Here is a 27826-nt window from a genome sequence, read left to right as displayed (position 1 = left end):
CCAGGCGGGTGGAGTACGCAAGCATATGAACACACACCTATGCAGCTTGTACTGTCCAAATGCTTAACTTCAAACTCAGAAGGCATTTAAGTTAATTCTAGTATCCAAAAAGAAAAACATAAAATAAATCTTTCAAGTCTATAAATCAGGAAATAATCATGTCGTGTGTTTCTTAAAAAATGCACAATCAAAAGGGAGAATAACTCGTATTTGGAAGAATTTCGGGTACGCATCTGCATCACAGTGCTCCATTGATGATATACCTACAAAACAAACGTCATTGAGCGATAGATTAATAATTTTATATTTCTGTATATACGATTTAATGTATAATTCTGCGTACTCTTACCCTCCTGAACAGTGCGTCCTCTTACCGTACACGCAATTCGCGCACAAAACAACCCCGAAACGTCATGTGCAAAACTTCGCAAACAGAATACCTATTGCACTGCACAGTATTTCCCCAGATAACCTCACAAGTTTCCCACAACAATCACGGAAACGTACCTTATCTCAACTGCCAAGTATCAAAATTATTGTACCATACCGTAATAATATCATAACGCTCGAAAATAATATTCATCGCCTTAAACTCAACAGCGTCGCCGATCAACGCCCACGTTCCGTTGGTGACAAGCACGCACTGGCGGCTTCATGTCACTTCATGAACTCGACAAACCCGCGTTGCTAAGCAACCGAAACAGCTGATGCGTACTCTTATCGCCCGCGTACTCTTACCCGCCCTTACCCTAAGTAGCCGGGAGGTGGGGTAATGGAGCCGAGTGACGCGTACTTATGCTATTTGTGGTTTAAAGACGCTTTATCATCAGTTGCGACATTATATTGATGTTTTCGATCTAAAATAAGCAGTAGAACTAGACAATGGCTCGTGTTTTGATGCGAGATCAAACGGTACCTATAATTGCAACGCGCGACTCGTAAAGATAAGAAGCATGATTGATGATGCTGGCTAACATTCCATTGCCAATTCCCCACAGAATGAACGAAAAGTAATATATAAACTTCAGACAGCGGGATGCCGTTCTCCAGCCTACTGGCACTTGGAGGCGATGAAATAACCGATTGGCGATTAGGTATCCATATGGTCCGGTCCGCGGCAGCCCAACTCGGTGCGTCTGAATATCGTCTTGTTGCCACTGCGGCTGGATGATGCCAGGGAACGTCTCGTGACCCCGTATTGTTTCCCAAATTCAGTAGACTTGGCTATGACGCACCGTTGTGACTTCCGGTGTAGCTGGCGATTGTGTGACTCGATAGTGTGACTCGGCGGAGTAACTGGCGATGGTGTGACTCGATAGTGTAACTCGCGGTGTGACTCGATAGTCGATGGTGTGACTCAGCAGCTGGTGAGCGGTGCCGGAGACGAGCCACCCCCGCACACAAGCCGCACTGGAGCGGCCACCGTTTGATCAATTCGGCACCCCTGTGCACAGTGAGGGGCCGGCACCGATGTGGGCACCGGCCCTTTGGTGTGTCACTACACTGGTCCGGCCTCGTCCGGCCTGGTCCCACAGTTCATCAGGTTTCCGAGTCAGTGATGCCACCGCTACCGACCGCGCCAGCCGACGGGTCTGTGTGACCGGCCACCCGACCCGGCTCAGCGGACACTACTCAGCACTAACGTCAGGAGCAGAGAAAGGTGAGACAATCCGGTGTCTGAAGCATCATAGTGTCAGATGACTTCTGCAATTCGCACTCGAGTGTAATTTGTAACGGAAGACGAGAATCGATTGCCGACGGTTGGCGAAGAGGCGAGCAATGCAGCTGAGAATATCAGTGGTCACCGATGAGTGTCACATGTGACGAAGGATCACACGTAGCGAGTGACGAGCGTAGCGACGATAAGCGAGAATACTTGCCATTACATCGGCGCATAGTGATCCCGCTCTCAACCCGCCCCATAAGCCCAACAAATTACCGTCACCGGCCACCGCCACCGTCACTTTTACCACACTGCCGCCCGCCTCCCTATATGAACATCAGAAACATGAACTCTACTGTATTTGGCAGCATGGCCGTCGACCACGCAACATAAGCTCACCAGCAGAAAACCGTGCAAGTAACTTGTTACATTTCACCACCATAAGCAGGCCTGTCGCCCGATCAAACAGCTACACGAGTCCAGCGCAGCAAACTAACGTTAGTAACGTAAAACAGCATGACACGACGACTTCTGACGCCAATATAGGGCGATTGAAGGGTTAGTGGGCCTTTTAATAACTGAAAATAACCAGCAGGACATTACATCTGGTACTAGGGAGGTCACTCTAATAAATAAACCCGATTTGGATGGGAGGGGGAGGGCGAAGCTGATCACACTGACGCCACACTTAGCACGCTGGTTAGCCGGATAGGTGACCGGGGAGATCGGTCGGCGGCCAGCGCCTGGCTCGGCCCCGTCCAGCTGCCGCGGACCGACCCGGCCGGGCCATCGGCGGGCCGACCGGTGCCAGCCGCACGGCCGATTACCTGGCCGTGTAGCGCCGCTTTCCATCAGTCAACTTCGATTGGAAATTAAATCCGGCCCGATCGACGGGCCGTCGGGGCCTTTTAGGCTGGCCACCGGTCTGGGACGGGTCACTCTCCGGTGGCGGGGCCAGAGCGGCGCACAGCACGAGACTCCTGAGGCCAGCACAGCGGACAGGATACCGCGCCAAACAACTGTTCTGTGTTCGGTAGATGAACAATCGAACGAGTGGGCGGCACAGCTGGACAATGAGGTAACCAGGCTATTTTGAATGTGCGTTGCAAATATTTAACATGCAAATATTCAATCCTGCCGCGATTCGCGAACATGGACAGTGACTTTGTGATTTTCCAGCTTTGACCTGACACGTATTTTGTGGGATCGAGGGTAGCGGTCCGGTGATAATTTATTATTTAGAGTGATCAATTACACATAAGGTTATAATTTCAGTTTTTCAAAATCAGGTCAAATGATTGAATTAATTAATTCAATTGATGAGACCAAAGCCCTATGTAGACTCTAAACTTCATCAACCAATTCGGATGTTTTGAGTTATCGGGACAATCAAGAAGCCGTAATTCATGCGTACTACCATTTTCAAACACGGTTCGCCTCAATCATTGACGTGGCCTGGTTATGATTATCACCTGTTTATGATTAGGGTCTGGGGACGAACAAGAAAGCATGATTGGAACAGAAGTGAGCGCACTAGCCTTCCCTGCTGTACGATTAGTACGCTGTTTCACAATTGAGTGCAAAAGGTGAAAATAATTAATTAGTGCTCACGATACATGACCTGACATGTTTGTTTACTAGTGACTGTTTGACATGTGAAATAAATGGTTATTTGTATGACTATTTATTGAATCTATCTGTATCGCATCATGCCGATATATCATCATTGACTCCTCCCCCGCTATGCCAGCAGGGCGAGACGGCCGGGCGGCGCGCGTCCGATCGACCCCATGGAGCGGCTGCAGGTGGCGCTACCCAGTCTGCCTCCGCTGCCCGGTGAGAATGCCGCCGACTCCGGCTCCGGCTCCGGCTCCGGCTCCGGCACCGGCTCCGGGCGCGGCTCCGGGGGACAGGTGACACTCACACTGGTGCGGAGGTCGCCGCCCGGGCACGGCCTCGAGCGGCCCCGGCCGGTACCGCGGCGCGACCAGCAGGTGAACACTGAGATTACTCTGACCGGCGGCCGGCCGGGGAGACCAGCGCGCCCCGCGCGAGATACCGCAGTCGAGGTCACCCCGCAGCTGATCCGACAGGCCCTGCGGCAGCTCATCCAGGCGGGCCGGCGGCGCTCGCTCGAGTCGGCTGTCGTTCCGCCGGCTCCGGCCCCTGCTCCTGCTCCGGCTCCGGCCCTAGCGCCGGTACCGGCTCCAGCTGATCCTGCCGCCGAGACCGCCCGGTCGGAGGGTCCAGCCGAACTGATCAGTAGCTGGGGCCTGCTGATGTCCGGACGGCGGAAGAACGTCAACATCTACCTGGGCGTGCCGGACCTCCGGACTGACGCAGCCAGCGACGATGAGCGCTCCGTACTCAGCGCGTGTCGTCTGATACAACCCAACTCGGTGGTCCGCACACCCATCGCGCCGGCATCTAAAACTGCCCCCCGGCCCGACCAGCCGACCGGTCATCAGGACAGCGCTGGTCCCCAGCCGCACACCACTTCGATCCAGGCCGCAAGAGCTGCTCCCGTCACCAAGAAGGTGACACTGGGCGCCGCAAAACCCGGCCGGCGGCGCACGGCACGGCGAGCCAGCGATGTAGTGACCCAGGTGAGCCGTGCCGGGTCCGAGCCGGACCGTGACGTGGAACATGACCCGGACCATGACCTAGACCACGACCCAGACCCCGAGCCAGCCACAGAGGTTGCCAACCGGGTCAGTCCGCGCCGCAGCCAGGTACGCTCAGCGTTCCGGCGACCCGTGCTCGCTCAGCGGGCAATCGGTGCACTGAAGTCGGCCGCGGCTGGAGAGACTGGCGGACGACCTCTCAAGGAGAGTGGAGCTCAGAAGACCGCCGCGGAAGGAGGGACTGCCGGTCAGCCGGCGGCGGATGGCAGCACCGATCAGAAGAAGGCGACAAATGGCCGCAATTTGAATGGTGAGATCTTAGGTGTTTGTTCAGCTTTCACGCTCAGTTACGCCACTAACGTTTCACGTTTTTTTTCTGACGGAAGTAAAAATCCATCTAAAAACAATTTATCGTCACAAAAAGAGAAAATTGTACTTGCCCTGACCGTGACGAGGGCCTCGCAAAACTCCTAGTAATGGGTTGGAAGGAGTAATCTTCAGCCCTCCAAAGCCCGACTCATGAATCTCGCAAGAGGCATTAGGATGGTAGTAAAAAAATCATAACGAATATGGATATGTTCTTTGATAATTGTTTTCATGTCGAAGGTCAGATAACTACATATCATCGAACTCAAAATTTCCCGGTTTCGATATTTATTTGAAAATCGGCGCATGACTTTATAATGTTTATTCAGTGAGCAGGGCTTGAACCATTTTCAGATTGCGCCATAAAAACGTGCAACATGTGAAACTTACTACGTAAAAAGACTGCCTTCGGCTTGAGCCATAACTGACCTCGGATTCTCTCGCTTCCCTCTCCGAAGCAGCATGTCCGCTGCCCGTTCGTCCGTTTTATTTGATCGACTCTGCTGCCATTGCGTGCGTTTCCAATCGTGCCGACTGTCCGTGACAGTTGGCCGCCCGCGGTGTGGAGTGTTTAGATAGCGTCCATCGATTAAACTGCCACCCCCCTCCCCATCCCCATCATCACGAACGGGGCCACATTGGTTATCTGGTATTGACCTGCGGCCTTGTACCGACACGGCAGCGTTCCTCGCTCCCACAATCACCGTTCGAATGGAAGAATAAATACTTCAGAAAACTTATAAATTTGAACAGGGGAACTTCCTGGATGCCAAGTTATGAAATAAAGCTGTTGCATCTTGATTGTTGCATCTTGATAGTTTGAATTCCACTACACGGCGTTATGTACTTTGATGTTTAAATGAAAAAATCGTTGGTATGTTCCGCGCAGACACATACAGGGTGTTTCACTAAAAGTGTCAAAAAGTAAAAGGTCATAATGCACATAATAACAATGTTTTCTACGGAAATTTGCATACCATTTCATCCGCAATTGTTGGACATTTGAATATATAAAAACGATAGCACCGTCACTCAAACCTATTCTTCATATCCACCCTTCTTTTGATACACCGTTTCGGCACGTGTCCGGAGGTGCCTCGATCACAGCCCGTTTTCATCTTCAGCGTCCAGACTGTCGGCAAAGCCTTGAATGGTGCTCTTCAGCTCCCGAAGTGATGCGACTTGAGTCTTCCTCAGCTCTGCGAGAGCTACTGACCAAAACCAGAAGTAAAGCGGTGACAGATCGGGGCTTTGCGCTGGCCAGGGGCGGGCGGCGAGGCAGCTGATTTTTCGTCGCAGGAACTTCTAATCCAGCCAGTTCCTGGTGGTTACAGCCATTATAGTGGCTGTTTTTGATAACTTGTAAGGCCTTGGCTATTTCTGATGTTGAAATTAACTTCTTGTTATCTTCAAAGACCCTCAGAAAGACCCTGACCTTTTCAACGGTTTCCGCCGAGAGGTGGGGGACCCCGTCTTTTTTGGACTGCGACCGGCATCGAAGGAACCCTTTTAAACCTATCAAGAAGCCCTTTGAATCTTTTATAATCTGGAGCGTAGCGAGGTGAGAGAATAAAACGTTTCCTGAAAAGTCGGCATACGGTTTCAATGTTTCTGATGGCACCAAAGGTAACTGTAATTCACCCCTCCTGTTGCGGTGTAAATAACCTGTTCTTGTTCTGCATAAGGAAAAAAAAACGACTAGTAACTTTGGCCTCCTGCCCTCGCTCCGTATGCGTGTAAAATATATATTAAATGGACAAAGCATAAATGTCCAAAAATTTGCAACAAATCCACGTGCGCAACCACGTGATTTGCATACTTTATATAACTTTAATAGGCATTTACTTTTTGACACTTTTAGTGAAACACCCTGTAGACGTGGCAACTGGGTTTAGGAGTGACGTTATCACACGTTATCTAACTACACATACCTAAGATTCAAGTGTGTACCTCTGTGAAAAAGAGTACTTTGATATGAAACATATTTACTTGAAATATTGAAATATATTTACTTTGATTTGAAATGAAATATTTACTTAGATTTGAAATATTTTTGACCAGTTTAAGCACCTGTCGGCTGCGCTTTCGTCTGTTTCAGCAGAGAGGACGGCGTCGGTGCCGGCGAATGGGGACGTCTCTGGAGTCCCGGGGCCCCGCTCCACCCCCGCCCCGGTGTCTGACTCGGAGCGTCCGTCGGCTACGGCAGTCTGCCCGGCGACGGCAGCCACCGGCACGTGAGTCCATCAGCACCGACCACTGGCCTCAGCGCCTGGTGATAACACGATCAGTGCTCCCCAAGTGCTAAACGCCTCGGTACCAGCAAATTAAATGTAACGTCAACCCCGTCTTTGTACTGGCATACGACCGTGGTGCTGATATGTCGAGTACACGGGCGACACTTGCCAAAAGTCATTGGTAGGACTCTGATAAATTCTAGGGTACCACAACCAGCCATTAATACCACGCAACGCTATGGTTTTTGATGTCTCCCTGCCTGTGCTTCACGGTGAATACTAAATACCATACACGCCTCCCATCTTGTGTTTGTACTCACCCTGCAGACTGTCTGACTCCTCCCGGCCGTCCGACCGTCAGGTGTCCCGCCGGCGGTGGGGACTCCACCCACTTCTCGACGCTCGCTCCTGGCGACCCGGTCCCAGCCTGCCAGACACTGGCGCCGTCTGAGCTGCGCCGTTCGCTGCGGCCGCGCTCACCGGAACCAGAGGACGCGCCGGACGAGCACAGCGAGCCACACGAGCACCAGTGCTGGCAGCTCTACCAGAAACTGAGGAGCAACGGGGTCGTAGTGTCATATGACGTCATCAAAAGGTATCAGAGCCTTAGAAATGCTAGTTTTACTAAGCCTCGATAAATCACACCTATTGAATTGATTAAGCGCCCAGGCTCGAATCCAGTGGGACCTCCAAAATTAAACTTGAAGTGAGCTTTTAGCTGGTCGTCTCAATTATTGTTTAATTTGCTTACTATAAATGACGTTTTTGCTCTCGCCATGCATTAACCCGCGCCCGGCTGGGGGTCCTGGATTTCCACGCCCTGCTGGGGGGGGGGGGTGTTTGAACACCCCCCCCCCTTGTAACTCGGCTCCTGGGCCACGTAGCGATACGCGGAAGGCGGCGTTCGAAAGAGCGCCAAAAATAATGACGAAATCACATCGGTCAATTTTTTGGTCAGGTCAAAGGTCAGGTCACCAGAGGTCATTGAAGGCAAAATTTCGCCGATTTCCAGGACGAATGGCGAAAATTTCCAAGAAGCCAACGCATAACTCGGGAACCAATAGAGCTACAGCGCTGCGGAAAAGCGCATTCGATAGCCCTATTAACGCCCTTTCTGAGTAATTCTCTCAGATTTGACCTAACGTCAACGGTTTTGCCTGCAGGGGGCAAAAACTGCAAAAATAGCCGATTTTTTCGGAAACAGTTTTTCTGCAATAACTTTTGACCCAAGCCCTGTACGAGCTTACTTTTACCGGCATCGTGTTCCTCTCGTCAAGACGCATCGAATGAACTATAACTTGACCTTGAAAGGTCAACTTGAAAATTTGACCTCAGGTCAAGGTCATGACCTGACCGGAAAGGGTCATGTTGCATATCAGTCGATCCGTATCGTCGAGCTGAACACATCTAAGGCGTTTTCATCGCTCTAGCATGCCTCTATCAAAAGTTATTTGCGAAAAACTGTTAGATACCATTCGTGACCTAAGATGACCTCAGGGCATAAGCAAGGGTCACGGACACCATTTTCATGTTCAGTGTGTCTAAACCACTTGTAATGCGGTGTTTGGGAGTGTTTATAATGTCTTTCGTCCAAAAGAGGCGCATTTCAATTTTCTCCCATTGACTTATAATGGGGAGGCCGCAAAATTGACCTGACCTTAGGTCATCGATATCAAAATTCTGAGATATACATTTTGTACATGCTATTGCTCTTAGCAATCGCTGAAAGTTTCAAAGCGATCGGTCACTCGGTGTAGCTATGACAGACATTGAAACTTTTTATGAGGTGAGGTCACTTCAAGTGACCTGGTGACCTGACCTTGAATGACCTTGGCCTGAAATTTTCACAACATGTGTAGAATTGATGTGTGATAAGGTGTACCAAAAACGGCGGCGCTCCGCGCCGCAGTTTTTGAGATATTCGCGAAAAACCACAAGGGGGGGTGTTCAAACACCCCCCCCAGCAGGGCGCGGGTTAATAAGTCCCATTCACGTGTGTGACCTGTTGCAGGGGAATGCTTACCCCTACAGAGTACAAGCGCTGCTCCCGACCCAGCTCCACCAGAAGCTCCGTGGCAGCCTCAGCCGCTGGCAACTGCTGACCGGGCCGGGTGCTTGGGGTTATCAACTTTGGAGAGCTGCTGACGACCTCAGCTGCCAGCTGGCGACTGCTGACGATCTCTGCCGCTGGAGATTGCTGACCGGGGTGCTTGGGGTTACCAACTGTGGAGAGCTGCTGACGACCTCAGCAGCCAGCTGCCGACTGCTGACAATCTCTGCCGCTGGAGACTGCTGACGGGAGTGCTTGGGGTTATCAACTGTGGAGAGCTGCTGACGACCTCAGCAACTGCCGACTGCTGAGTGCTGGGTGCCGGGTGGCACACTCTACTGTTGTGGACGGCTGGGGACACTGTACCATTTCCCGTACGGATAGCGGACGCTCACCGAACGTGACAAGGAGTCCACTATATAGCGCGTTTCTGCGTTACAAGTTACAAAGAGTTGCATTTTAGGTAATGTCCACATCTAAGAGAGCAGTCACTCGTGAGTCGTGGGTAGACAGTCTGATGTGTCACCAAACAAGGGGTGCATATTTGGATAAAAAGTGGGTTTATTGTATACTCCAACCTATTTTGCAACGCTGCATGGCACAAAATGCATCTTTACCCAAAAATAAACACGCTTACGGTCGAAAACCAGGCCGGTTTAAATACCTACAAATGGGACCCTAACAAATGCTAAGTAAACACAAACTGCACTGGATAAACGAATGGAGACGCAAATGACGGCGTTCTTTGAGTCCTTCTCTGGGCCTACTGTCCACTGCCGATCAATGACCATAAACTGGCAACAAAATACACAGCCATGTGTTTACTTAGTGAGTCGTATGACCGGCACGATCGGCCCAGCTAATCCATACAAAACAAGGACACTGCAAATCCACAGTTCCAGCGCAGTGCCATCCGCGCTACACCCTGGCACCAAATCAGTAGCAGCATCAAAATAGGTCACAGCGATACCGACTCGACAATTTCAGCTCACAAAATAACCCCGCCGGGCCTACACGCATCCGTTATACACAGCATACACAACAGCCTCACAGGCTCTCTGCCTACTATACGGAGCAAAACTATAGGGTCTGCCGCCGGTCCGAGCGCCTAGTCGGCATCCATTTCCGACATGTCGTATTCAGACTGGTCCTGAGTCTCGATCTGAAACAGAAGCCCGATTGCGTCAGCACAACAACAGTTCCGCTTAGACGATTCGCCTATTTCCAACTCGCTTTGAGAGCTTCATTAGTTTGCATGCTTGGAGCGAACTTTCCTTCAAGTTCGAAACCGGTAAAATTTGACTTCAGCGCGATGTCTGGTGACTTTGACTATAATTTAATAAAGGACATTCGCTATTATGTTTCATTCTCGCTTTCAGCTTGTCGCTACGTGACTCAGGAGCCGATTTAGCTCAGCGGAGGCAGGTAAGGACGCCTCCTGTGTCGATGTCTTACAATCTGACCGCCCCAGCGGGGGCTTCCCTCCCCACCCTGCGTCAGCATGTGTAGCCCGCACCTTGACAATGCCGTTGGTGAGCGCGAAGGTCAGCATGACGACAGCGGCCACCAGGCCTGCCAGCACCTGGTTACGCCGCTTGTGCGGAAACTCTGCGTCATCTGCCGAGTTATCAGCCCGGGAGCCACCGCCTTCGCCCGACCGTCTGTCCTTCTGTTGCGCCTCGTACTCTGGGGGTCACACACAGCAGCACACACGCGTTACAGACGCAATACGGGTCAAACATTTCAGCGCCCAACCGCCTGTCCTTCTGGTGCACTTCGCACTCAGAGAGTCACACACAGCAGCAGTGGCGCAGGGATTTCACAGCACTGATACCAAAATACTGCACTAATTCGAGAGCAAGTATAATAATTTGTGTTAATGAATAATGAGATTACAAAAAGTACACAAAAAAACTGGACCCTTCCAAATAAAGCATAAGAACAATCACGAACCATTCAACGGTATTTCATAAACTTTGTCTCTTAAAGATGCGCTGGCTCACCATCCCGCTCCTTGACGAAGAACTTTTGCTGCACGCGACCGACGAAGGTGACCAGGTTGGGGTATCCCTTGAGCAGGCCCTGCAGTCGGTGGCTGGGCAGTGGCGCGCGCAGCAGAGGCGCCAGCAGGCCGAACACCCGCGCGTCCAGTGAGGTGGGCGCGCTGCCGCCCAGGAACCAGTGCCGGTCGCCCAGCTGCTCCGAGAGCGACGAGAAACACTCGTCGGCGCGGCGACACACCTGCCGGACGGCAGCCGTTAGCAATCTGCGGCCCAAGTCTGTCTTGTAATGCATACGAGTCGGATCCCAACCGTCATTAATTACCACCGATATGCAGCGACGAGGGTCCTTAAACTAGCACAGCAGCGCGTGTTGGTTCCACTTACATACGCCTCGACGGCCTCTGGCGTGGCATCGAAGTCGCAGACGGCGGCCAGCCGTCGCCGCGCCGCCTCCTCCCACACAGAGGGGTAGTAGAAGTTGAGCGGGAATCGCAGGTGTGACGCGTACCACTTGCGCGTCAGCTCGGTGCTGTTCTTGGCATCCACCCACCTGCGGCGGACCCCGCCCAGCGAGTCAGCGCGTCTGACACGATAAATACAGCGGCCCTGGTGGCGCAGTCGGTTAAGGCGTCGACCCGCGGTGCGGGCGGTGCCGGGTTCGGGTTCGATTCCCGGTTCCGCCCGTTCCGCGGGCGTCGTCCCCGGCTGTGTCACCAGGTGTGGGGTAGGCTCCCACTTCAGCCGTAGCCTAGGTGGGTGGGTGGGGAAAAAGGGCCGGGAGGAGGAGGAGCCCTCCTGTAAATGGGAGTATATGAGCCCGTTGGAGGGAAGGCCTGAATAATAAAAAAAAATAAAATAAAAATACAGAACTGAGACAACATAAAGACAGTTGAAGAGTAGAGGTGTTCTCATAAAATTTCAGTATCTGGTGAAATGATCAAGCATAATGCAGTGTATTGAGTAACATTGACAAATGGGTTTCGATCAAATTAATAAGCACAATGCGATTATTTGACGAAATCATATGATAAGGAAGCGTCCCCACAGCGCGGCGGCGCGGTGTTTCGGCCGGCACGTACCAGCAGAGCCACAGAGCCGGCTCCAGGCGGTCCCGCAGCAGATTGGTGAAGGCCAGCGAGTCAGCACACTGGCGGGCCGACAGCGCGTAATCCGGGTTGTAGTTCTGCAGATCACACACACAGGGCGTCCACTGGTGGGCTCAGGGGGTGTGGGCACTCCGGCCAGCAGCCAGCAGACACCACCCAGCCTGACAGGAAACACTACACAGCCTGACAGGAAACAGTCTACACAGTACCCAGCCCAACAGCAGACAATAACGACTACCTGTGTCAATTAGGAGACGCTAGGTACCCATCCTGACAGGGAACGCTATCCAGTCTGACAGCACACACTACCCGTCAGCAGACACTTCCTAACCCGTCAGCACCCACTACCCAGCGACACCGGCCAACGGCGGAGCCCCCGGCCGCGGTCCGACCCCTCACCTGGCGTTTCAGATGCAGTATGATATCATTTAGCGAGCCGATCACAGCCTGCTCGTGGCGCAGCACGGGAAAATGTCCGCTCGGGGAGCGCAGAGGGTTGTTGGCGGCAGTCAGCTCCGCTTCGGCGCCGCACATCTTCAAATAGGTCTACACAGAGGGGATACAACAGGAATCAGATAGCGAAATGTAACCTTTATGACCTCTAGTCTAGACTCTAGTGAATTGACCTATGACATTTCAAGATTGACTGAAATACTACGTTCATGATTTTCACGCTCTTTCGAACGTCGCCTACCACGCGTCGCTACGTGACTCAGGAGCCGAGTCAGATCGGAGGAGGGGTGCTTAAAGGGACCCTCCCACCTTCAAAAAAGTTAATGAATTGGCATGAAAGTGATGTCGCTCGGTTCAGAAAGAGCAAAAACGAATAACTACCAAATTTCATCGAAAAATATTCACCGGTTTTAAAGATATTAGACTTTTACTTTTGTTTACTTTTTGGGATCTCCGCTGTTCCTAGCGACTTTATTTGAAAGTGCGGCATTTGTTGCGCGCAAAGCAGCATATACCACCGCGTGCTACAAAACGTTTTAGTCAAACATTTAACGGACGTTCGAAAGCCTGATGACGTCATCAGATTCCCGTAATGGTTAAGAGATAGGGACCACGCTGGTCCCACCCTGCAAGTAAAGGGAAGAAATTTCTTGAACACCATAAAGCTGCGGGGGTTGCGACCAGGATAAATGGTGGTTTCTGAGCCTGGCCGCAAACTTGGCTATCTCAACTCAAAACTAATGTTAAGGTGGGAGGGTCCCTTTAAAATAAACACATCCCCAGCCCAGTGCGGGTATAAGTACCAAGCACTGCTCCAGTGCACTGTGCAGGTTAATTTGTAGCAATAACTGAAGCCCACATTTTTTATGAACAAGAAAAAACTGATGAATAGTGAACACCCAATTAAAAACTTTCTTGAAATAGGTACTCTGTAGCACAATCAGACAATTTTAGAGGCATGGGTCCTGATACCTTACTTACATTGTACCTAGTCCTGGTGCCCTGCCCTTAGGTGACATGGGGCCAGAACTCTGATGAGGGTCGCAAAATTGATGCATCACAAGCTAAGCTAAGTGCTGTGGCATTAACTACCAACATACACAATTACACACACAAACTGGAATCCCTTCCCACCAGAATGAAGATGACTGCTTTTGACTTGACTGATGACAAGATGGGAAAGGAGGTGCCAGCTCACTACTTACCAGAACTTCCAAGCAATTGGAATCAATTGATGGCAGACCCCAATCTCCAGGCCAGATTTCCAAATTCATGGCTAGTGTTAGGTATGCAAGGTCTTGATTCTGAAAACAGCAGCATAACACATAGGTAGCAGGCATTACTGAACAGTTTTCACACCTGCTACATGGCGCTAATATTAGCTGTAAAATAATTGCCTATACATGAAATGCTGATGTCCCTGTAAGGAAACAGTTCCACATTTCCAATCATCCTTTTCTGAATTTCCAATTTTCAATCAAAAATATAATTCAATTGGAAAAACACAGGTAGATACATTACTCTTACTCTTCAGTTACATTTCACTCCTAACTCCATGTCTTAGTTTATCATCTTATTCTTGCAACATCAATCATCATCAAAGTGGAATCAGCAATCAGCATAATAAAATATGCAGAATAATTGTTCTAATTATTGGCCCACTGTAAAGCAGGGCAACACAATATATGACAAGATAGCTAGATAGCAGGGTGGCAAATCCTAACCAGCAAACACCATCCACATCCAGACTGGAAATCTGCACCAGCATAAACAGAACAAAACTTACAACTTTTACCAGCTTTTAGATATCTATGCTTTTGATATGAAAAACTGCAATTGCAATGAAATGCTCATTATTCAGTGCCTGATGCCAATGTCATGCCAATGATGTGTCCTGTTCATCATTTTCTTAAACAACAATGTGGCAGCACAGTCATTCAGCACAGTGTTATTTGAGGCCTGATGGTGGGGCTTCACTGCTCCATATCACAGTAAATGGTGGCAGTTCGCATGGGCGTCGAAACCGGGGGGGACGGGGGGACGCGTCCCCCCCAGTCGAGGAATCCGGGGGGGACGTCCCCCGCAAAAATATCCCCATGAATGATTTAAAAAGTGACCTACGACATTGGTGTATTGTCGTTTTGGGATGAATTTGCGGATACCTACTCGTATACAAATTGAAGCTGCGAATTGCTGACACTGTACCCTTGCTTACAGGGCTGCGGAGTAGATGATTTTGGTAACTCCGACTCCGGCTTAAAAAAAAAAAAAACGCTCGGAATCCCCACTCCATCTCCGACCACGGCATCCCTCGGCCCGCATCGGAGTGAAAAACATGTGATGTAATGCTTTTGTCTCTTTGAACGTTTCTTGGCACATTAAAAGATAACATTGCCTACGAGGTGCAGCTCTGGACTGTCCGTCCCAGGTCCTCGATAGGGAGCGCAAAGCTCCAGTTGTAGGGGCGACCATATCCAACAAGTGCTGAAGACCTGTCCCAAAGTCTCAGAGTGCAGTAGGACTACAGCTTGCAGAGACCACACATTTTACATAGGATATTCGTAATAGTCAAGACCTTCAGCTCACTCTCAAACGGCCCTCTTCCCGTTCGAGGCCATCCGACAGCAGAAGGTCAGAAGGTCACCATGGCCTTTGAACGCTTGATGCTTGAGGGTGAGAGGACCTCGTCCTGGTCTGAGAGAGCCCAGGAGGACGTAATGCTCAGTATGCCCCTACATTGGTCTTACCATGACCCCTACAATCACCACAGCCAACAGAATCTCCAGCTCTTACTCGACCCATCCTCGGGGATGACGTTGACACTTGACTCTGACTTCAGAGTTGAAGTCTGTTACGATTTTGGTGACTCCAACTCCGTATCCGACCAAAACCGTCGACTACGACCGAAGTCGACTCCGACCCCGCAGTCCTGCAGCTACACTGCACAGAAGTTGGCAAAAAAGCTGTACCTATGGTTGACAGCGGTTTACAGAGGACCACACGATTTTTTAGAGGCAGGGCTGCTGGACTTGGTGACCAGACTCCAACTGTCCTGGTATCAAACTTATTACGCGGGATGCAAAATTTATGCGTTTTGGGACTGCTTTGCCAAGAGTTTTGCCAATTTTCGCGGCGCTTCGCGCCGCCAATTCATGCACAGGTACAAAAGAGTGTGACTAATAACTCCTCCACGCGAGAACATGAGAACATGTGTATTGTGTATGCGTTACAAGTAGTGCATAGGCCTGAAATTGTACGGTAAACTAACTAACTTTTGGGTTTTTAGTCAGCCAATCCGTCCCCCCCAGTCAAAAATCCGTGGCGACGCCCCTGGCAGTTCGGGAGAGGGGGTCCTCCAGACGTAATTCACAACCACAGCAACGAGCATCACTGCATTGCCAAAAAATAAATAATAAAAATTGGGAAAATGATAGCCTACAACATCCAAAATATTATGAGCTACAAGAATTGTTAACACTATTATTGAAAAAGTGTCACTATTATACTATTATAAAAGTCCATATTTGTGTTGCGATCTTCAAAAACGCACCCTCATCAGGCAACCTCCCCCTAAATACCCAACCCACCAAGTAAATCTGCCCAGCACCTCATTTTGACAAAGTGCTTTCACAGTTCACACTGACATCTCAAATTTGCATTTGGCACGCTTTGCAGCATCAAGCTATAGCTTGGTTTAGAAAATATAAGAATTATAACAGCCGACATGGTCACATGGGTACGGATCCCAGACAGCCAATCACAGAAATCAAGATGGCCATTAAATTGACAGTCTTCAAACATGAAATTATGGTTCAAAACATGGCTAACAGAAGCCTCTCAATGAACCATTAATTTTGCATTCCCTCAGAGTTTCAGTTTTGAGAAAATCCTTCAAGATCCATCTCAGATCCTGGATCCATGATCATGAATCATGGATCCAATGGTTCTTGAGGGATTTTCTCAAAACTGTGAACTGTGAGGGAATTCAAAGTAGTTGGTTCGTTTAGAGACATCTATTGGCCCTGTTTTCCACAATAATTCCACGCTTAAAGACCACTCATCTAGTTGTCATGTTGATTTTCGTGTTTGGTCGTCTGGGATCCGTATTCCGTGCCCATGTCTGTCGGATTATAAAATCTAGGTAAGTCCCTTCCCTTATCAGTCAGGCTTCCCTTTGTGAAACAGCCTAGATTAGGTTTAAGACTTACCTACCCTCGGAACAGATGAATATAAAATGATCACGGAATACCCGGGGAACGCCACAGTTCCGACTCACGCCACCCTCCACCACAAAAACTTTGTCCTTCAGTGTGATCGACATAGGCGATTTTCAGCTGCTGGCAGCAGATAAATGTCTATCCAGCCAATCAAAATGACCTTCTATTTACTTGTGCCCAATAACCCTTGGCACTTTTATTTCCGAACAGAATCTTGATCATAGCGCTAGCGCCGTTGATGCCGCACTTTAGGCTTACTTAAAAAGCAGACATAACATATGATAAGTCAATGCCAAGGCCATCTAAAGTGTCAGTGCCCTATAATAAAAGTAAGGGATAGCACTTTTCGAAGAGCCACTATTCATGGGCGTCACCACCACTAGGCACTAAGGACACTAGGGACATTGGGCCTGTTCCAGCGCCTCCTGGGCCCAGTTTCACCAAGCTCTGTTTGGGGTAGTTTCGGCGAAACTACCCCAAACCAGTTTCACCAAATGGGGTAGGTTCTGATTGGCCACTTCCAAACTACCCCATGGGGCAGTTCTTATTTTACCCCAAATTTGCCATGCAAACAGATGCTCACGATCCGTGAGCATCTGAACAAGCCAATCAATCAGCTGTTTGCCGGCAATTCTACCCCAAATATCCGACAAAAATTACGGCTGACATTCGTGGGGTAATCGGTGAATATGAAACGAATTGTGAGCAAGAATTGACAGTAAAATAGTAATAAGAACATATTTTATTGAAGTCCAATCACCTGTCATGTTTGAGTATGCATTATTCATAGCATATACTTCAAGTTTCATCCAAATATTTTACTGCATGTATAGCCTCACTAGCCTGCACCACCTATGCTTGTGATCTGCATTGCAACACCCAAAAGAAGCATTATAGATGTCGACCATAGCTGAATGCCAAGATTTTTACTTTTTTAACTATTAAAGGTTTTCCTTCGACAGTGACCTTGAATACCGGATGAGGAAGCCTTGAAATATAAACAATAAAAATGCACATTCTTCACGGTGGTTACATGCTGACGATGTGTCTTGTTGAAATGATCATAGTACTTCAACTTGTGTGATCTATTCAAATTATCATTCGAGGTATCTATATGCCTTACGGTCAATGTGCAAATATCCAGCAAATGTCAAGACGCTAACAACTGAAATCATAATAAAAATGCCGTACCTAAATCAGCAAGAGAATGTCGTGCATACCTAGGTAATTCTCATTAGAAATAAAAAGCATATGGTGCAAGTAATTCGTAATAAGCAGTTGTTAAAAATACCGGGCCAAGTGGATTCGATACTTTCCATATCTATTTTTTTATTTTTGTCGCTGTTGTGCATATCTCAATAAAGTTGCGTTAAATGTGCCGTGCATCTGTAGGTACTGTATGTATTTTGTAATGCACATTAGAAATAAAAGCATCTGGTGCAAAAGATTCGTAGTTAAAAGTCGTCAAAAATACCAAGCAAGGTGTATTCGATACTAGTAAAACATGCACTAATTTACTAAAACATTCTAATTATAAAATACTAAACATCTATTCTAATCTAAAACATCTAATTCAAACATCTAATATAAACATCAAATTTACTAAAACACTAATTAATTTTAAAACATTCGATACTATTCGATAATAAAACATGCCATTGTTCTGTAACCTATCCATCAAGATTCGCGGTTGTGCATTGCTTGCATTCCTTTCTCAATAAAGTTGTGAATCTTGGAAACTGAGGTGCCATTGTGCCATCGTTACCAAGGTGATTGGTAGACAAATACAAGAAGCCAAATGAAATGTGTTCTTCATTTCACGCCGTCGTGAAATGAAATTCTCGACCAATCAAAACGTTCCGTTGTTTTGCTGATGCTGCTTGCTTAGCAAACATTCACAAGAGACGCCGAAACTACCCCATGGGGGTAGTTTGAGCTGGTGAAACTGGATTTTACCCCATGGGGCAGAATGGAAATCTACCCCATGCCGAAATTACCCCACTTGGTGAAACTGGGCCCAGTAGAAATTCTTGACTGGAGGCTCTACCAGAGGTTTTACTGGAGGCGCTGGAACGCAATCTGGAGATTTCTGGAGGTTGGCGTCATAGATACCAAAAGAATGACAATTGTTCTCTCTTGATACGCAAAATTTGTTTTCAATTTTATTAAAAAAGATTAACAAAATTATAGCAATGTAATTTTCTTTACATTCAAGTTGTAAAACTCTCAGTCAAAAGTTCTTTGTTTACATTCGTGATTGTCACATGTGTGCCATAATTGTAGACCAGAGCCTCCAGAGAAATTTGGACCTCCCAACTCTCTGGAGGCTACTGGAGGTTTCTGGAGCTTTGGGGAGAGCTTTCTGGAGCTTTCTGGAGGCGCTGGAACGCTCTCTGGAGGATTCTAGAGCTTTCTGGAGGTTTCTGGAGGTTTCTGGAGGCGCTGGAACAGGCCCATTGTCCCTGGGGCATTCCACGATAGATCGACCAAACAAACTTAAAATTTACACCCGCATATTTTATTTTTTGCTTAAAATTGGTCTGCGGGGTTGTGATGGGCGGGGAACCCAGCTGTGGCAAGGATTTTTTTTTTCTTCGAACAACGGTTTCCGAGATATAGCCTCGGGCAGTTCCTGGAGGTCACGCTGCAACCCTATGTTTGGCGGCTTATAACTCAGAAACTATTGATTTTCTATGGTAAAAACTTGATATGGTTCAACTCGCAATCAACCAACAAACGTTTTGGCTATCTCGGATTTTCGAATTTTGAAAATTTTGATCACGTGACATCTTGATCTTTTTTTTCGAAGAGTGACCTTGATATTTTCCCAACTGAAAGTCGCAATTTTGTCTGATGACGATTAAAGCCTTATCAATTGTCATTCATATGCGATAATAAAAAAGTGGCTTTCGGCCTGCGTTGACCTCGGGTCAGGCCATTTTTATGACCTTCCCATTATTACGAGCGGGAGCGACAGCGAGATCTCGAGAACAAAGCAAGATAGCGACAAGCGGTAAACGGCACAGGGTACACATGGATAAGGTCTACAATTTTCACTCGGTCATTTTCAGGTCAGGTCAAAGATGACGTCACAGGGGTAAAAAGAAAGTCTAAATGGCGGCACTACATATATATGAAGTTTTTCTCGAATAACTTTCGAAGTATCCCAGCTAGGAACAAACTAATAGCACCATTGTGATCCTCTCGTCGATCCGCATCGAAACATGTGTATGTTGACCTCGAAAGGTCAAGGTCAAAAGTTGACCTTAGGTCACGTGACCTTAAGGTCATCATATATATCATTCGATGGGCCTTGACGAGCTGAACACAATGAGCCTATCCGCGCGGCTGTATCTCAAACCTGTAAGGAGTTATTAGCAAAAAACATTTGGTGACCTTTAATGACGTCACATGACCCAAGAGCAACGTCACAGTTGACCAAGAGCAAAAAAGGTCTCAAGGTAGTCAAAGTTAGTCGCATATGGAGTCACTCATGGTATATTAGGCAATTCCGATGCGTTTTAGTGTAAAAATAAGGGAGCTGATTTTTCCCCAATTGACTTATAATGGGGTGGTCAAGAAATTGACCTGAACTCAGGTCATCGGTATCGAAATTCAAAGCGAACTGGTGCTAGGCGAAAGCAAACGGATTGGTGCCTATTCTACGTCTCTTTCTTTATTAGATCAAAAGGTACAGCCAAAACTATTTTGACTTCCTTTTTACCCCTGTGACGTCATCTTTGACCTGACCTGAAAATGACCTCAGTAAAAATTGTAGACCTTATCCGTGTGAATCCTGTATCGCTTACCACTTGTCGCTATCTTGCTTTAGTCTCGAGATCTCGCTGTCGCTCCCGCTCGTAATTATGGACAGGTCATAAAAATGACCTGATCTCAGGTCAATGCAGGCCGAAAGCCACTTTTTTATTGTCGCATCTGAATGACAATTGATAAGGCTTTAATCGTCATCAGACAAAATTGCGACTTTCAGTTGGGAAAATATCAAGGTCACTCTTCGAAAAAAGATCAAGATGTCACGTGATCGAAATTTTCAAAAATCGAAAATCCGAGATAGCCAAAACGTTCGCTGGTTGATTGCAAGTTCAACCATATAAAGTTTTTATCATTGAAAACCAATAGTTTCTGAGTTATAAGCCGCCAAACATAGGGTTGCAGCGTGACCTCCAGGAATTGCCTGAGGCTATATCTCGGAAACCGGTGTTCGAAGAAAAAAATCCCTGGCACAGCTGGCTTCTCCGCCCATAACAACCCATTAGACCAATTTTAAGCAAAAAATAAAATATGAGGGTGTACGGCTTTGGTCGATCTATCGTGGAATGCCCCCCCCTAGAAGTTTTGAAATCTTAAAAAATTACTAGGGACTGTCCCTAAAGTATTTGGAGCTCCCTTTACTGGGGACAAGATTTGGGGACACGCAAAGAACCCGGGACACGATAATGGCGCAACTTGCTCAGCTCTCCGAATACATTTGGTTTGCCTTGAGAACAGTCGCGTCGTACGTAACATCGCTACCTACGGTAAGTAAAAAGCAAGTAAAAAGGCCCGCGAGCGGTGTGCATCCCCATAGATGTGACGGTGCTCTCCATGATATTAGGGCCTTGCCCTCCAGGCACGCGTATGTGGTCGTCGTAAAGCTGAATACGGGAGGCCGGCACTCGTCCGAGAAATTGGCCGAGATTGTTTCCCAGTCACCAGAGCCGATTCTGGAGGTGCCCAGCATGATTGCTGAAACGAACTCGGCTGGTTACATCCGGGTCCAGCTCAAAACCCGACCGATGACGATATGCAGCTGCCCGCCGTTTACGAGCTGGGGCAGACTCGGCAAGAACGTGCCCTATGTATTCATCGAGCAGTGCAGGGAGTCTTTTGAGGCGCTGAAACGGTGTTTATGCGCGAGTCCGGTGCTCCGGTCTCTCGATCGAAATTCAAACGGCGTCTGATAGCCCCGGAAAAACTGTCGAGCGAAACCTAATTTCATTGACCTCGAGGTCATCGATGACGTCACAGGTCAGGTCGAAGTAAAAACTATTAGCATTTTGGCTTGTTCACATTTTTGGCTCTGACCGCCGTCCTTAGTCAGATTAGGCTCATTTTTTGTTAACCCGCGCCCTGATGGGGGGGCCATTTTGGCCCCCCCTGTGGTTTTTCTTAAATAGCGAGAAAATGGCGGCGCGCAGCGCCGCCAAATTTTGGGTAGCTTTCCGGACATCAATTTGACACCTTCACAAAAAATTTCAAGTCACAGGTCACCTCAGGTCAGGAGTTATTGAGGTCAAACTGAGGTCATGTTCGAGTAAAAATGAGCAAAAAACATGACATCTTGAAACGCTCACCAATTCTACAGTTAACAAGCAATTTTAAAGTTCTTTATGTGGTTGTGTAGAGAAAAGACGGCGCTACAAAACTGCTATCTCGGATTTTCGAAATTTTTGGATTTTGACCCCCAAAAATCAAAAAAATTGATTTTTTTAGAAAAAACTCAAAAATTTCCTATTTTTTTTTTGAATTTCGAAAAAAAAAAACGGAATATATGTGATAGTCCCTGCGCTCTTCGATATACATACCAAATTTTAAATCGATACCTCTTTTTTTGGCCAAGTTATAGCGAAAAAAACTGTTAAAAATTGATGACGTCAAATTTTTGAACTCAATTTTTAGCAATTCTAGACCTCGTAGCGCAAAACGGAGACCACCATTGAACTCCCCGTGACGAGTTGCATCGAATCGATACCCATTTTATGCAAAAATATCAACTTTGAAATTTGACCTAATTTGACCTGACCATGACCTGACCTTGACCTGACCTTGACCAAAACGTGACCTAAGCTGGCCCTTAAGTCTGTCTGACCCACATAATCGCATTTGTCATGTAAAATGGACCATAAAACATGTATCACACGACACTTTCATATTGTGACCCCCCAGTGACCTGACCTCTGTGACCTGACCTGGTATCAGTGACCTCAAATAGCAAAATATGTGTTTGAAGAACATTTCCCCATCGATGATTTTCAATGAAATGCATTTTACACGATTTTACAACGCATTTCTTGCACTGGCGGTCCCAGGGGGGGGGGCCACGGGGGCCATGGCCCCCCCTTTGGTGCTGAAAGGTGGGGCCATACTATCTTTTGGCCCCACCTTTCAGATCGAACAAAAGTCCTAGAATAGCTTTTCGTATGATTCATTTTCTTTCTTGCGCCATCAAAGGACGTAAATTTCACTCATGAGTGGGCTCAGTTTCGCATTCTGTCAATTTGGCGGTCAGCGTCGCTGGCACCGGTTCACGAGTATGGCCGGATCTTATATGGAATATCAGCGTGGGTTTACTTGAGGCTCTCGTAGGCCCAGCAATGGCTGGCATGAGACCCCCTTCGGCAGTGGTGGGTGGGCCCTGCTAAAGGAGATTGGCTCTAAGACACTAAAGTAAGACCTCATGGGTTGGTGCTGTGCACATCAGAAACCCGGTGGTGACGCCGCATGCCGGCTTGGTTTCTTAAGGATTAGCTTGGGAACTCCGGGGCCTGCATAGAGTTTGCATGAGCTAGTATGTAATCTCAGAGGCATGTCTGTAATGTGTACACAGTGGCAGTCGCGGGGGGGGGGGCATCAGGGCCATGCCCCCCCAAAGGTCAATAAAGGGGGCCATCATATCATTTGCCCCCCCCCCCACCTCAAACAACCAATGGGCCCCCATATAGGTGTATGGGGCCCTGGCAATTATTCGATCGTCACGAGGCTCAAAAAACCCACGCCCAGCTATTAATATAGCTCCCACACCGGTCTTTGAGTGTCCTACACTGACCTCTGAGGGAACTTCAGTGGCGGTCAAGCGCCCACGTTGACCGCTAAGAGCCTACATCAACCTCTGAGACCCCACATCTGGCCTATGAGGGCCCCTAACCGGCCTCAGGGGTCCCAACCGGCGTCTGAGGGTCTCACACCGGTCTCTGGTGGCCTTATTTCTGTCTGTGGTGTCCCAAGACGAACCTTTAGGTGCCAATGAGGGCCCCGCACTGGCTGCTGAAGACCCGATGCCGGCCTCTTAAGGGCCTGCATTGGCCTCTGAGGAGGGCCCATCTTAGCCTTTGAGGGCCCTCTGCTGGCCTCTGGGGTCCAACGACGGCTCATGCCGGTCTTTTAGGGCCCCACGCTGACCTCTGAGGGCCCATGTTGGCCTGTAATGACCCACATTAGCCTCTGAGAGCCCAACTCGGTCACTGATTGTCTCAGACTACTGGCCTTTATAGTTTGCAGGCCCTGTACTGGTATCTGAGGGCCCTAAACTGGCCTCTACGTGAAAACATACATGGGTGGGTTTCTGAAGATCAGAGGGCTCACGCAGTCTCCGGCACAGCCTTACGTTGGTCCTGATCGAGATTACTTTACGTCCTGATGGTCCCGCGCAGATTCCCTCATATTTCGACGTCGGGACCCCATGAGCCGGTGTGAGTCCTGGGGCTGGCAGAGACTGATGAAGTCCTTAGGGCTCAGGGCCAGTCTTTTTAGCAGTAAGACTAGGCAGGTTGAGTGAGCCCCAATAGAGCCGTTGCGAAGCCCCGCAGGAGTCGCGCGCGGCCCTCAGATGCCAATTTTGAAAGCTCGGAACCTGTGGGGGGTCTCCAGAGGTCGGTGTACCTACTCTCTCCCGCCACACCACACAACTAGGTATGTTACCTATATGGGTAAATGTCATAGTCTGAAAATGCTCTCTGGGTTTCACATGCTTGTTCAAAGCAAGAGGTATCTGTACTTTTCCGAATTGTTTTATACATAGTGGTAAGGTCATGAATCCGCGTGCCTGACCTTCCAGTATACCTATGCTACACCGATCCGTCGTCATGGTGCAGTGGGCCGACCGGTGGAAGCACCGTGGGACGGGAAATGGAACTGGTGATTTTGCCTTAAATTGAGCTTAACCCGCGCACCGACGGGGGGGGGGCGGATATCCGCCCCCCCCCTGAGGTTTTTCGCGAATAGCGGGAAAACCGCGGCGCGTAGCGCCGCGAAATTTGGTATGACTATTCCCTTATCAATTTTACACATGGTGTGCAAGTTTGAACCTCCTACCTTTCAAGGTCAGGTCACCAGGTCACTTTGAATGACCCAACCTCAAGTCACTTTTTTGCAACTTTGTCACCGTGCCAGAGCTACAGTAGATGTCGGAGGCCTTTGAAAGTCGCAGGATGTTATTAGGTCATTAGTAGCTACAATTTGTATATGTCGGAATTTTGATATCGGTGACCTAAGGTCAGGTCAATTTCGCGACCTCCCCATTATCCCCCCAGTGCCCAGAGAAAAAAAGTTTTCCGATTCCAATGAAAATTCACATGTTTGCCCCCCTATACTTGTGTTGTAAACAGCCGAAGAAATTATCACTGTACCTTTTGTAGTTTTCGACGTATAGCACTGGACATAAATGTCCAGATGGGCATTACCATGTACAAAAATGGTGCTTTGCGGAAGATTAGATCAAACCACACCAGACCACTTAAGTTTTCTGTAAAAAACTCCATTCAGCTAAAAAGCAAGTGTATTTCTAAAAAATCAACCAGAGTGTCAACATGCTCTCCTTGTCAACTTGCTCTCCATGCTCATGTTGTCAACACACCGGTGACATCCAGTCACTCCAGATTATCAATCAACGAATTTAAGATCAAGCAGCAAACTGAGACAAAACCCAAATTGGGGCCATCAGCACTGTCGCTGCTTGGCAGGGGTATCGCCGGGCGTCCACCAGTGGAAGCCTGAACATCATTTCACTGGGCGACGCCATGGAAGCCGGCGAAGCAGTTGACGCACAGGAACACAGCACACTTCACGCACTTGGTTCCCACCTTCGCCGTGCAGCCTTCATTCCGGCAGGTCCCCCGTGACGGGGCCTTGATGATGATGTGTCCCATCCCGTCGAAGCGGATGGCTTCGGATCCTGGAGCCGCAAGGTTGCGGTTCATCATGGGCTTGCTCCCCCTGGCCCATCGTCGCAGGATGGTGCAGGCGTACTCGCGACGGAACTGGACATAAGTCATCGTGCCGCCAGCGCGGCAGTAAAGATGCCAGGCGTTGTGGACTGCCGTGTCCACAAGCCATGTGAAGATCGGCCACCACCACTTCTTGCCCTTGACGGCGATCCTGCAGTGGTTGACATTTTGATCCATCCTGTCAGTACCGCCCATCATCTCGTTGTACTTCCCGACAACATGAGGGCGGTCAACTTCCACATGTCGCTTCTGCACACGGCTGTAACGGCGCACCTTGCCTGGGGGAACATCGCCGTAGCATGTCGAGGCCAGAGTGACGGGTGCATTGTCTTGCCACCTGACGAGAATCACGTTCCCGTCCCGACTGGTGACAGCCTGGTGCATGCCTCGTTCCTTCTTCCTAAACTCCTTCGTCGCACTGAGGCCAGTCGTGCCAGGGATGCGGTTCTCCCGGATCGTGCCTGTCACGTCGTATCCTCTCTTCGTCATCTCCTGCACCAGGGGGATGGACATGAAATAGTTGTCCACGAAGAACTGGAAGGGCAGCTCGCGGAACTCCTGCTTCATGTGCTCCAGCAGATCGAGCACGGTGGCGCCGCTCTTTCCAACAAGCTGAACGTTGTCGTCAGTGTGCTCCGCGACTCCCCTTCCTTGATAGAAGTCGAACGCCAGGAGATATCCGTCTGGCGTGTTCTGTGCCCAGGCCTTGAATCCGAAACGGATCGGTTTGTTCCGGATCGCCTGTTTCAGACCGTGCCGCCCAAAGTAGGCGATCATGGCCTCGTCGTGGGAGATAGCTTGCTGCGGAACAAAATGCTCCATATACTTGACCTGCAGGATTTTGATGAGCGGACGGAGCTTCCAGTAGCGGTCAGCAGGATCTTCCTCGCTGCAGAAGTGGAGGTTCCGCTTGATCGTGTCAAAGCGATTGCGCGTCATGGCTTGACATATGAGCTCATTGTGAGTGTCCGCAGCCTCTTGCCAGTAGAACCTGGTGTTCACTGCTGTCAGGTAGCTAGTGAGGACGAGGATGCCGATGAAGATGGCGATGTCTTCCCTGCTCAGCTGTGGATCTTGGCGTCCGTTTCGAAGAGCGTAGAGGGTGCTCTCCTTGATAGTGAGGTCGAAGATCTCCTCACCAAGGAAGAGTGTTACCAGTTCGTTTGGACTCATCCCCGAGAACTGCCTGAAGCTAGCCTCAGGGAAAAGCCTGGTAGGCTTTCCCGATGAAGGTGCTGGCTTCATCCACGTCACAGTGTGATGAGCTTGATGACGTCGCGCGGTAGGCTGGTGAGTGGTCTCAGTCCTTGAACTCCTGCGACGCTGAAGTTCAGCTTCAGACTTCAGGATGGGGGCAGAAAGATGGTCGGGGTCGCCCTCGCCTTCGTCCTCCGGTCCGGAGTAGCCGTCAGATACGTCACCTTCTGGAGGGATGAGGATGACGTCCGCTTCATCTCCGCTGGCATCTTCTTCAACCATGTCAAGGACATCATTCAGTGTCTTTGTCTTGTGTCTGAAACAGGAATGGAGCCATTGAAAGTGCTGTAACAGATAATACCAAATAAGCATTTGTGCAAGCCAGCTCTATTTTGTACACAGCAATGCCCACGTGGACAATTTTGTCCATTTTTTGCAATTTCTTTTCTAATGATCATGCAACGCAACTGGGAGAACAAGCTAGCGCATCAAAACATGGGACAAAGTCTCCCAAACATGAATACACTGTTAATTTACCTGGCTAATACTCCAGCGCCATGACATCTTACCTTTCGTCATGTGACGTCATCGCGATTTGGGGTCTAAATCCAGCGAGCGACTTGGATGCTCGACGTGTCGCTCAAAACTGGACCGATAAGCTCGGAATCATTCTAAAACGTTTTGCTGGATCTTTCTCGACTTGTACCGGCCGCTGTTAAAAGATGGCTCCACTGTCGCACGCTGTGGGTCCCCTGCACTGCAGAGAGACACGGTTGGACAAAAATGTCCAGTTGGGCGTTCCTGGGTTATAAGTCAATGGGGGAAAAATCAACTCCCTGTTTTTACCACTAAAACGGGTCGGAATGGCCCCATATACCATACATGACTTCATATACGATCAACCTTCACTA

General features: G+C 48.9%; 3 protein-coding genes across 5 annotated transcripts; 1 reads left to right on the top strand and 2 right to left on the bottom strand.

Annotated features, from left to right (window-relative positions):
- Window positions 1-2736: 2736 nt before the first annotated feature.
- On the top strand, window positions 2737-6891 carry LOC122389162 (translation initiation factor IF-2-like). Its single transcript, XM_043380901.1, has 3 exons — window positions 2737-2741; window positions 3417-4597; window positions 6752-6891. Exons 1-3 carry the CDS (start codon window positions 2737-2739, stop codon window positions 6889-6891), a joined length of 1326 nt encoding a protein of 441 aa, XP_043236836.1.
- A 2589-nt stretch (window positions 6892-9480) lies between these two features.
- LOC122389174 (metaxin-1-like) lies at window positions 9481-16924 on the bottom strand. Of its 3 annotated transcripts, none has more exons than XM_043380934.1 (8): window positions 16708-16924; window positions 13705-13803; window positions 12446-12592; window positions 12020-12123; window positions 11325-11490; window positions 10941-11178; window positions 10454-10623; window positions 9481-10099 (listed from the first exon to the last, which is right to left on the bottom strand). In XM_043380934.1, the coding sequence occupies exons 2-8, from the start codon at window positions 13771-13773 to the stop codon at window positions 10046-10048; spliced, it is 948 nt and encodes a 315-aa protein (XP_043236869.1). In that variant the 5' UTR covers window positions 13774-13803; window positions 16708-16924; the 3' UTR covers window positions 9481-10045. The 3 variants fall into 3 exon arrangements, with proteins under 3 accessions (XP_043236869.1, XP_043236870.1, XP_043236868.1); XM_043380935.1 differs by having other exon boundaries at window positions 16712-16924; XM_043380933.1 differs by lacking the exon at window positions 16708-16924 and adding an exon at window positions 16554-16590.
- Window positions 16925-25496: 8572 nt separating this feature from the next.
- LOC122389161 (piggyBac transposable element-derived protein 3-like) lies at window positions 25497-27197 on the bottom strand. Its single transcript, XM_043380900.1, has one exon. The coding sequence runs from the start codon at window positions 27195-27197 to the stop codon at window positions 25497-25499; it is 1701 nt and encodes a 566-aa protein (XP_043236835.1).
- Window positions 27198-27826: the final 629 nt, after the last annotated feature.

This window comes from Amphibalanus amphitrite, unplaced genomic scaffold (assembly GCF_019059575.1).
Source record: "Amphibalanus amphitrite isolate SeventyFive unplaced genomic scaffold, NRLGWU_Aamphi_draft 000346F_arrow, whole genome shotgun sequence".
NCBI classification, from domain to species: Eukaryota; Metazoa; Arthropoda; class Thecostraca; order Balanomorpha; family Balanidae; genus Amphibalanus; species Amphibalanus amphitrite.
This window is presented reverse-complemented; position numbering and strand designations above follow the sequence as displayed.